Here is a 12,189-nt window from a genome sequence, read left to right as displayed (position 1 = left end):
AAGAGCACTGGAACCAATCTCATAAAATAATTCCCATGGCCCAAGCTCAATTATTAGCACTCCAAAATGCAGTTTATCACATGTAATCTGCAATCTCAGGAATTTGGATTTTGAAAGAGGGTGAAATTTTATCTGTTTACATTGCTGCATCCGCGTGAAACCAAAACTCATCCGCGTAAAATAAAATAATGGTGTCAAATCTTAAACCGCGTAAAATAAACCCGCATAAAACGAGGGTCTACTGTAATTTTACAAGATAGACAGAGGAAAAACTTTTTTCCAGTGCATGAAAAGGATGAGATGTTAATAACTTTTTAACTGTTCTGCGTATTGTCAGTTTATTTATTCACTAAAAATATATTTCTTATACAAAATCCAAAGTACATTTTGAAGGTTTCAAAGTCATGGGAAAAAAATCAGCAAATTTCAGACCTGGAAAAGTCATGGAAAATTAATATTTTTATTAAAAGTCATTAAAGTTTATTTAATGTCATGGAAAAAATTGTTAGCAGGAAGAAGTAACAGTAGCTAAAAGACCGTTAGAAACTTACAGTGATTTATAATTATTGCTTGTAAAAGATATTAATACAGTAGAACCTCAATTATCCGAGTTAATTGGGAACGCTAGTGCCTCAGATATTGGAAATCTCGGTTAATAGAAACTTTGTATAAAAACTTGTCAGGATTGCAAATTTTTAAACTGTATTAATTCGAATTAAAATTGAATATTTTTGAAAAATGAAAATGGATACGTAAAAAGTAACGTTTTACAGTTAAAAAACTAAAATGTGAAAAAAACTTGTGGTAAGATTTAAAAATTCAATTGAATTTTCTTATGACAATTGAAAAATGCATGAAAAAAAACATTAATTTACAGAAGATATTTTTATTTTCAAATTAAAAATTAACCTTTTTTTGTAATTTACATTATTTTTTGGAAAAGTCTGTTGCCTTTCTTTGTGTAAAAGTCCTGAATTTCTGTCTACAGCTGCTCGATCACGCAAATTTTTAACCAACAAAATTTCTATTGATGTAGTATTCCTTCTCTGCTCTAAATATTTTAGAGCAGTAGTTAGAGCTTGGACACCTTCGGTGTGACTTATAGTCTTAGAATCCTCAGAGTCCTGATTCTCATTCTCATCATCACTAACATTCGATGAAGGATCGACTGCTTGTAGGATTTCTTCATCATTAAGAATTTGAAAACTTGGATTCTGGTTTTCAACGTCCAGCCACTCAAAAATGTTCTCTTCTTCAACTTCTTCACACCTTTCAATGTTATTCATCATGCTCAGAAGTTCTCCGTCTGTCGGTGAGTTTTCGCTGAGCTGGGAATCCTCTTCTCTCTTTTTTTGAACAATTATCTTGTTGAAAACCTTTCTGATCGTAGTTGGATTTACTAATTCCCATGTTTGGGCAATCATGTAAATTATGTCCTTCATAGATATTTTTTTAGAGTTTCATTCAGGTTGTCTTCACATTCAAGAATATGATTGATTAGTTCTTTTTTCGTAATGTCTTTTTAAGGCTTCAGTCACTCCTTGATCCATTGGTTGTAACAAAGATGTTACATTTGGCGGAAGAAAAATCGCTTTTATTTCTACTAAAGTTAGAATTTCTTCTTCTGGGTGGCAGGGAGCGTTATTGATTAGCAGAACTGCTTTAGGGGGTAGAAGATTGTCCTGCATCAAATGTTCCTTTACATGCGGTACAAAATCATCTCGAAACCATTTTTCAAAAATTTCAGAGTTCATCCAAGCAGATCTCTGATTTCTGTACTTCACTGGCAGGGAATTAACATTAATGTTTTTAAATGCTCTCGGTTTTTTGGATTTTCCTATTAGAAGCAGCGGTAGCTTGCATTTCCGCAAACAAGAAGCGATACTCAGTCTTTGCTTTTTTTATTACCTGGGGCACTTGCTTCTTCTTTGGATGTCAAAGTTTTCGCTGGCATCATTCTCTAAAACAAGCCGGTTTCATCTCGTTATAAATTTGATCTAATGTCAAATTTTCTTTTTCTATCATTTCTTCAAATTTTTCAACAAAGTCTTGAGCACTGTCTTTATTGGCAGACAGCTTTTCTCCTGCAATTATCAGTTGTTGAATCCTGTGTCTTTTTTTAAATTTATCAAGCCATCCTTGATTTGCAAAGAAACTTTCATTTCTATTTAACTTTTGACTGAGAAGAAAGGCTTTCTCTTTTACAATGTTCCCCGAAATCGGAATGCCTTGTGCGCATTGTTGCTTTGAACCAAAGATAAACGGCCTCATCAAATGTTTCAGTTTTGGCTTTTTTTAATGTTGACTGTTCCTCTAAAGCCTTCGACGAATCAATCTTTGAGCAAAAAGCTTCTATTTAAGCCTTGTTCCGTTTCCAGTTCCCTACTGTTGTTTCTCCAACTCCAAATTCCTGTGAAATTTTTTTTAAACTCTCACCGTTATTAATTCTTTTAACAGCATCAAGCTTTTTACCCATCGAAACAACAACTCTTTTCATTTTTTTGGCTCGACATTTTAAAAATGAATGACTTACTAGCGAGATGGTCAGAAGTGAAATGATTAAAGCAAAGATTCAGAACAAAATAGGAGAATCGTAAAATAGAAACCTCTCATCCAACTCAAATCCATTGGAAGGATTTTCTCTCCTCTCATTCACTCCGATCAAGTTGGAGGAATGCCAATGTTTGATAACACACTGCATCTGGTGTTTTCTGGTCTTTCTTGTGTTTCTTGGAAGTAAGAACTGTCGACTCTTTTTGTCCTGGGAGCAGCCATTTTTAATACACTGATAATACAAGCCACATGCCCGAGTGCCTTGTTCTATGCTCCCCCCCCCCCCCGTCCTCCCTCATAGTGCACTGCTGAGTTGCCACATCCGACCCTTTTCTTGTGCTCATCAAACAGTGACAGCTATTCTTCCTCTTCCACGTGCCCCTGAAAATCTAAGTGGAAGTGAAACTGCAGTCTGACAGTCTATGCATTTCCTCAATGTTCCTCGTATCACCTGTCGCTTCCTAATTCTGAGCACATGTCGAGTTCATATTTGTTTAGCTCTGTTCTCAATGGTCTAAGGCTCAGTTAGCTGTAAATGGGATGGAAACCTTCCAGGCTACCTTGGATTATTACGGGAGCATTTGACTGCGTACGGCTATTCTGGGAGAATGAGAGTTTGAGGCAGAATAGCATGCAGCACAGGCAGAGAAATAAAGCAGCTTGCCTTTTCCAGATACCATTTTACAAAAAAAAAAAGTGAAATACCGGCTCGGTTAATAGAAACCTCGGTTAATCGAGGTTCTACTGTACTGGAAAATTGAATAATCCCAAAAATACATTTGAGTTTTGGAATCCTGTTGCATCTGCTTCTGTAACAGCCTCCCACCTTTTTTTTTTTGTAATGAGATTTTACTACTTAGGACATGACTAATTTTGAATTCACCATTATTTTCAGCACTTATGTTTTATATTCTGTAGTGGTGGAATTGTATGTTTCTCGATTTTGGCCTCTCCCACTTAAAAAGTAATTCAATTGCATCTGAGTTCATTTCAACCAATTGTAAAAAAAATACTCAGTATAAAATTTATCAGAGCTTATCTTAATTTGTTGAAAGCTTTAGAAAATCCATACTTTAATCAGGGGATAGAACATTAAAATAGGAGAATTCTAATACTCTAAAACAGTGTTGCCCAACATATGACTCGCAAAACTGATTCATGTGGCCAGCTGAAATATCTGGTTCAGATAAATGAATTTACTAAAAAACGTGGCTTTATTTTAGAGAACGAAAATACTGTCAAGTTACATGGATGGTTAGATGCACTGCTGACACCTAAAGGCCCTATTTGTGTAAAGTAAATTTATTATTCGAAACTTTAATGACTCATGCAAACGTTGTCCTATTCATTATCGTTCTGTCCTATTTAAGCATTAATAATTTGCATTTTCTACATTTTTACTTCACTTAAATTTATATGTTAAAGACAAATAAGAACAGTGTTCATAATTAGTTTCTATGGTGTGCACTGACATTTTTTCAATCACAAGTAAGCTCTTCGATGAGGTAGTGGCATTCACTTAAAAGTTTGGCTAAACGCTTATTTCTGAAAATTGGAGAGTTTGACATTAAATAGTACTACTCTCTTCGTGTAACAAGGTCATGAAAGTTTTTATAAAGTCTTGGAAAAGTCATGGAATTTTTTCATACAAATAGAGTATGAACCCTGGATATTTCTTCTCAATTTTAGTGGTGCTATCAATTCTTTGAAAAGGTCCTCTAATAAGTGACTACCTCTTTTAATGACTGATTTTCAAAGGTACGTAAGGCGTGTTGCTTTATAAAGGCTTTACTGTATTTTCTTTGAACACAAAAACTGTACAAGCTGAATAGTTTCAAATTTTTTACAAACTTGTTTTTTTTTCCCCCTAAATGTATCTTTATTTCTTTAATGAATATTTTAAATTACATTATAGAATCCAAAAGTTCTAAATTATATTGAAGCTAGTCATACGCAGTGCCGTCGACTTGTCCTCAAGCTAGCAATAGATCAAGCTTATAAATCAACATATATGACTGATCAATACTCAAGTGATGTGCAACAGATTATCGAGGAATCTAGGAAATATATAAATGAAGTCATTGCTGCCTTAGAAGAAATTTCTGGAACATCAGTTATTGAAAAGGTACTTCTGAAAATTACTTAAATCATAAAGATTGATGAATGCAATGTAGGACATTTTAAATCTCATAATAGCATGCTCAATTTTCAAATTTTACCTGTGTCTAAATCTGATAAATATGTGTACAAGTTAGGATGGATTAAAATAGAAATGGTAATAATTTTGGCTAAGGTACTGTAGTAGCTTATTGTATAATTATATATATATATATATATATATATATATATATATATATATATATATATATATATATATATATATATATATATGAGCCGCTCAGATGCCGATGCGGTTAAGTCCAAAACACAAAAATTGAGAAAATTAATGTTTTTTGATACATTAGTTTTTAAAATTTCTTGGTTTATTAATTTAATTAGAAAAGTGTATAAAGTCTTTTTTCAAGGTGTAAACTCTGCAAAAAACAAGATATATACAGGATGTGTAAATAAAAACTTAAGTATTTATTGAAATAATGACAGCATCTTAAAAATTTTAGGACTTATACCTTTTGGCAGCTGAAAAAGGTAAGAAATTTATGTAAAAATAATAAAATAACATTTATTGTCATAAGTTTTATGTTTATTCATCATAACAAACATCATCTTCTTCCGAGTTATTTAAATGTAAATCTTGATCTCCACGTGTTGTCTTTAATGTCTTGTTAAAGTCGTGTTTAATTGGAGGTATATACTTTAATAAACATATGATGTCTTTTTTGTTTCTCTTGAAATTGTTCTGCTATTGGGATATAATATAAGTTGAGTTATATTTTTTAAATTTACTGACCTACCTATTTTTATTTTTATTTTTATATCAATTACATGAAAGGTATCCTCGTCAAAATTATGTTTGAACTTAATGCTGCTTGGGTATGATCTTCCCAATTTTATCCATCTCATATTAAGCCAATTGACTGTTAGTCCACTTGTTGATTTTTTTCTGTTGGTAACAGCTTCTTCCAATGGTTTTGTGGAAAGAAATTATTGTGGATTCATCCCCCCCCCCCCCACAACTCTGAAAGGGTTCTTTCTTTTACTATTTTGTATTATATGATACCAGTCACTAGGTTTATAAATATACAGAATTTTTTTTGCATAAGCTTCTATAACTGCAAAATGAGCATCATTGGGCAAATAACTGTTCCCACTTAATAAAAATTTAAGCTCAATTGATTCAGCTTTTATATCTTCACTCTGAACCAATTTCAGTAAACTTAACATGGTTTTTACATTTTGATTCTGTCCTGAACATAAATCTGAATACATTATAATTTTTTGAAAATCCTTTGAGTACAATTTAATGTGTTTAGTTGAACACGATGACAGTTCTTGTGAACCATGGGATGTTTGGGTTATACGCCAAACATACATGTAGCCCTCGTTAGTCTTTAAATCATGGCAACCAAGATTGTATACATATAAGTTTCTCTTGTAATAAGCCACTGATGTGGATAGTTTTGGAAATGGTAATGCTTCTTCTAAATCAAAACTAAACACGTATATTTGGTCTGAAGCTCTTAGTCAATCATGAGCCATACTATTATGGGCAATTTCTGCATTTCGCAAGTGTTTGTCATGTTCAACTTCAACTGCATTTTTTTCTTCATCTATTGTAGATTGTTTTTTTATTACTAAATAATCACATTTTGCACAAGTATCTTTTGAAGGTTGCTTAAAATGTAAGTTAAAGTTTGTCGAAAATATATGGTAATTAAACTTTTTCTTTACTGGTACAATTTGCTCTTCATTACATTGTTCGACATACAGGTTATACATTTTTGCAATAGAAAGATCTGAAGTATCTGCGTCTGGGATTATGACTTCTTGTATAATGGCTTGAAATAGTAGGAAAGGAACTTATATGTTTTCTTACATGGGAATAATCTATTTTGTTACCTGGAATATATTGCCTCCGGTGGTCCTTCAGATCTTCCTTTGAACAGCAATTATATAGTCGCCCGTTACTTATTTGATTTGTTTCTATAAAATACTTCTGCAAACACCAACATCTTGTCTGCTAAGTCTAATAAAATATTCCAAAGACTGAGATCTTGGTTCTTTGGTGTTATTCCTGGATCGTTATCTTTTGATAGCATGAACTCTAATTAACCCACTTAAAAAAATATTTTGCTTATGATGATCATTAAGCTTGTAAAAAATTTTCATTGCCTGTTTTTCTTTGATAAAAGGTTATCTTGCGATAACAAAATCGTAAACAGTTACAAATTTTATTATCAAATTTCTTTAAAGGAATTATTCTTTCATTTCTATTTTGATATTGTTTACCTTGTACCCTTTTTTGTTTCTCAACATTTCTCTACCATTTCCCAGGATTCCTGCTGCGTTTTCTACCAACTTTTCCATTATTTTGATTATTTTCTATACCTTCGTTATTTGACGATGTATCAGAATCAATATGGTTAACTCTCTTTGAATTAGAATGAAATATCGTATCACTTTCACTGTGTTCTATTTCCTTTAACATTTTTAGTTTTTATACCCTTACAATATTTTTTTATTATTATTTGAAAAAGTCAGAGTTTCTACAGTTATTAAAGAAAATTTATTTAATGTTTTTGATAACACAATAACTTTCGCAAACACTTCAACATATCAACTTTCAATATTTTTGTGTTCTGACGCACATGCATAAAACTCAAACAATTCTAATTAGAAGGTAATGGTTACAGTTACTATGAATGTCTTGTTTTTCATTGTTGCCAACAAATATCGGAAGAAGAAGAATTTTTATTTCAAAGTTTATGTATAAAAAAATATTGATAAAAGGTGAACTTATTCACAATAGCTTCTGAAATTATTATTCAATATATTCAGAAGCTATTAAAAAAAGGACTGTCTAACCTAGAAAAAAGTAACCAACGAGTAAATCCTTTAATAACTAAGAAGATTATTATTTATTTCATCAAAATTTCTAAAAATTAGAAAATATCAAAAAATGGACTTAACTACATTGGCTTCTGAGTGGCTCATATATAATTAGTTAAAATTTTACAAATGCATAATTTTTCATCTAATTTCCCAATTATCAACATTTAAGATAATTTCTTGCATTTTCATATCTGTGTAGCTTGGAAAAAGAAATACACCTGAATTGTGATTTACAAGCATAATTTTTTTTCCTAGTCTTATGCGAAACTATGGTTCGTTTATTTTTAAAAAACCTTAGAAACTGCTTGAATAAAATGTTTAATTTTGAAATACTTGAATTTCGTGATTTATTCGAGTAAATATATTGAAAAAAGTAATCAAACTTTTTTGTGACTCTTTTGTAAGAAGTTTCTCTGAATTTATTTGTGTACTCTAAAATTTTTTTGAGCAATCACGATTGCTTATTGTTCTCACTTGACAGTTTTGAATTCCTATAATTTTATTCCCCCCCCCCCTCCCCGCCACCCTCTGCAGCTTCACCGTTGACTGGCTCCTCACGATGCTGCTCCTATAGCGAAAACCATCTCCAGATTGCATCCATATGCTACACACATGCACATACATACACAACTACACACACAAATACATACATACACAACTACACACACAAATACATACATACACAAACACATACACACACACACACACATACACAAACACATACACATACTCAAACACTTACATACACACACGAGCATACATACAGACACCTACACATATACACAAACACATTCACACACAAACACATACACACACATATACACACACAACTACCCACACATTCATGCCTGCACACAGACACAAACACATATGACTACAAACAGATACACATACCCCCTACACACAAACACATCCCCCCCGCCCACACACAAACACACACGCCTACATACACACTTGTGATTGCGAAAAACATAATTTACATTCAAGATGTCAAAATTCAAATTAATTTTATTTTTATTTTTATTTTTTTCAATTAAAGTCTGATTATTTTGGGATTTTTTTTTTCTTTTCAAAATTTCAGAAGGCAAATTTAACATATTGAAGGAATTATTTGTGACTTCCATTGAACTCAATTTTTAAGTAACTCAGGGTGCCAACAGATCAGGGAAAAGTCGGGCATTAAATGGAATATCACATATCAATATATCATGTAGTATCCTTTGAAGTTTTTAATTGCACAAAACTTCCCCTACCCTTCCTCCTTGCTTTGAAAAAATATTTTTTTTTTTTTACATCTGCAACTCATGAGATAGCTGTCATTTTATTACTTGTCCAATGATCCAATGCTTATTTGCTACAATATTATAATATATTTAATAATATACAAAAATATAAATGAAAATAAACTTTAATATAAGATATATAGAGACTTTGCAAATATAATAAATCACTACGTCTCAGCAAATGACCAGGGGATTATATTATTTCCCTAGTTTTTACAACGGTTTTTATCTGTAAAAACCTATTTTTTCCCATGTCTTGGTAAAAACCAGTTTTTCCCAGTTTTCCCCTTGCTCATTAAGCCTACCTCCATTTTTTTAGTTTCTGCCCTCAATCCCAAGAAATAACAATTGAGCTATATTTATTTTTTGATTCAATTGTCCTTTTTATTAAAATATTTGTTTTTCTCTTTTAGTTATTAAGTGGAGAAGAGAAGTTGAATACTGCTAACTTAAGTCATCATCTGCTTTTAGAGTCTTTGGAACCAAATATGACAGAGTCTGATTTGTTGCAATTCTTAGAAGATTTTGACAGAGAGGACTCAACGCAACAAACAAGTAGTCTGGCATCTTGTTTACTTCCTTTTGGTGCTATCTTAAGTGACGACTCTGAATCGGAGGGTGAATCTGATAGCTGGTAAGAAAGTTGTTTTTTTTCTATAAAAACTAGCTATATGTTCCCTATTTTAAATTTCAGGGAACTAAAGAATTCCCCCCCCCCCTCCCTATTCAGTTTAGAAATTTTTTTGGAAACAAGCAAAAAGTTAGATTTTGATTTCGAAAAAATTTCAGACGGTGGGAGAGGGTTCCCTCTACATCTCCTCTCCCTTGAAACACTCAAAGATAACTTAAAACAACATTTTTATTACTTCAGTTCGGAAAATGTTTTGAGGAAGACCAGTTGATTCCCTTTCCATTAAATCCCCTAAAGATAGTTTAAAATATGTTTTTAATGTTTTCATTTTCAAAAAATTTCAAGGGAGAATTCCAAAACTCCTCCCTCCTGTAGGTTAACTAAAAATTGTAAGACATTAATATAAATTTTTGTTCGGGAGGGGGGGCTTTTTAATCTGTTTATTACTTAAGCTTTGAAAATTTTATGGGTTAGAACAGGCAAACCTCTTCCCTTAATAATTTGCAGATGTTCAGCACAATGTTTTCAAATTGGGAAAAATCTTAATTTAATGCAAATGAAGCTTATTTGACTGAAAACTCTGCATTTTTGCACTAAAAAATTATCTGATGGTTCTACAAAATTGCTAATAACACTGTGGTGAAAAATAGTTATAAAATGCTTCTGGCATAATTGTTGCCAATTCTTATGTAAAATGAACCCTTGAATCCAAATATGACCACCATTTCCCCCTTACACATCTCACTTTTTTGGAAAATGTCTTTTTTTTCCCCCGACAGTTTCATAGCCATTATTTTTATTTGAAGGGGAAGGGAGCGTGATATTCTTTTGACTTCTGCGAAACAGTAAAGCTTTGGTATTACTTTGCAGAATGGTGTTATTTCTGGGTGTTTTATTAACGTCTTTCCTTGCATTTTTTCTCCCAAACTGCAAAAATCTTTCTGCACAAGCTGACATTATTGTTTAATTTTGATCTGTTTGTAAAAATTTGTTTTTATCGCAAAACTGTAAATGCAGAATATTTTCTTACAAAGCAGATATGCACTTGCTGCTAATGCAAAGGCATAGCTCCCTGAGTATATAATATTACAGTATGGTTAGTTTTTTTATGAGTTTTGTAAAAGTGAATTTGTAGAATTCTTTATAATAATTTTGTTTCTCTTTTTAGCTCTGGCACTTCCGGTACTGATTCTGAAAGTTAAAGTTGTCTCTTGATTGTGATTTTTATGTATTTTAAAAAAATAGAACTGTAAATAAAACAACATTCAATTTTTTTATTTTGTTGATTGTCATTTAATTCCTTACAAAAATGCCTCAGCATGATTTTATAGAAGCAGTTTCTTGGGCTTTAAAAATATTTTATTACATTTCATAGCTGCATAACATAATTTATAAAACTTATGTACACAGAACGTAAAATTGATATTTTATTTATTTCAAGCAACATTTTTATCGCCTGAAAGTGTGCTGTATTATAGTCTACATTTTACTAACGCCTGCTTTGTTTCAAGCCATATAGAATTTGAAAAATTTCTATATGATATAGAAAAAGTATATTATGTACTTTTTCTGCAACGTAGACATCGCCTGATTAATTTTAAGAAAGGCTTAAGTCTTGGTACTAAGTTGAGGCTCTGTTTTAGTTTCAAACTTTAAACATTGCAAGTTATAACAGCAATTTTTATTTGTTTTACATTACAGTTGAATATGTAATGCATACTAAACTAATCTAATAATTGTTTTAAAAACTCGTTTTTTTCTTGTTGTCGAATAAAAATGTATTCCTTGTCATGATCATTAACAAATCACAGAGTTATGTCATAGGAGGGGGAATAATCAAAAATGTTTCATCACTTAGCAAAATTCAGTTTAAGCAAAAAAATGCTTCTCCAATTTGCAACATTAATCTAATGCCCTAATGAAATGTTTCCTTATTAATTTTTGTGACAGTAATTTTTCTTTAGTCTTTGAGTTCAGTTCTTAAGAAGTTGCATTTCTGATTTATTTCTTCATAGGATGATGAACAGCTGATGAAGGGTTGATTTAGTCTTTCTTCAGCTGTACAATTTCTTTACCACTCTTAGGCCCGAACGATCTGTGTAAAATGTCGGTAGCTGTCAAAAAGAGAACTGATTTATTCCCTCCCAGAGAACACCTTCAGCTGTGCAAGGCCTTCAAGATCCTTAGGCCAGAGTGATCTTTATTTTATTTTTTTTGTCTCGTCTTCCATCTATATTAGTGACGCAATAAGTATTCGGCTGAGGCCGAACACCTAGCTTACTATTTAGCCTTGTCTGAATACTGTACAAAAAATGTATTTCATTATCAGACATTAAAAGTTTTAAGCATTTTTATTTATGCTTATGTTTAATTGACAATTTAAGTGAAATCTTTTCATAATATTCTGCAATGTCACTTTTTTCACTCAGTGGAGACGCTAAAAATGATTGTACTCTACAAATATAAAAAAAATTTTGGTTAAAGCCAAAAAACAAAACATTTTTTCTGAGATATTAAGTAGGTAGATACTTATTGTATATGTAAAAAATAATTCTAATTCATAAATATTTTAAGCAGATAAAATACAACCATAAGTCAGGCATGAACCAAAGGTTAGTTTTTTCTCTCAAAAAAATACATATAAAAATGTAACAGTATGATATAAAGGTTCTTTTCCATTCTTTTAATTTTTCTTATTATATATATGTGACA

General features: G+C 31.5%; 1 protein-coding gene across 1 annotated transcript in view; it reads left to right on the top strand.

The window, feature by feature from the left end:
• LOC129230043 (uncharacterized) overlaps window positions 1-10,735 on the top strand; it is a 51,894-nt gene extending 41,159 nt beyond the window's left edge. The window contains exons 4-6 of the mRNA XM_054864430.1: window positions 4,469-4,678; window positions 9,260-9,480; window positions 10,646-10,735. Coding sequence (XP_054720405.1) covers window positions 4,469-4,678; window positions 9,260-9,480; window positions 10,646-10,679 — 465 coding nt within the window. The 3' untranslated portion in view covers window positions 10,680-10,735. The remainder of the gene's footprint in view (window positions 1-4,468; window positions 4,679-9,259; window positions 9,481-10,645) is intronic.
• Window positions 10,736-12,189: the final 1,454 nt, after the last annotated feature.

This window comes from Uloborus diversus, chromosome 9 (assembly GCF_026930045.1).
Source record: "Uloborus diversus isolate 005 chromosome 9, Udiv.v.3.1, whole genome shotgun sequence".
In the NCBI taxonomy this organism is placed as follows: Eukaryota; Metazoa; Arthropoda; class Arachnida; order Araneae; family Uloboridae; genus Uloborus; species Uloborus diversus.
This window is presented reverse-complemented; position numbering and strand designations above follow the sequence as displayed.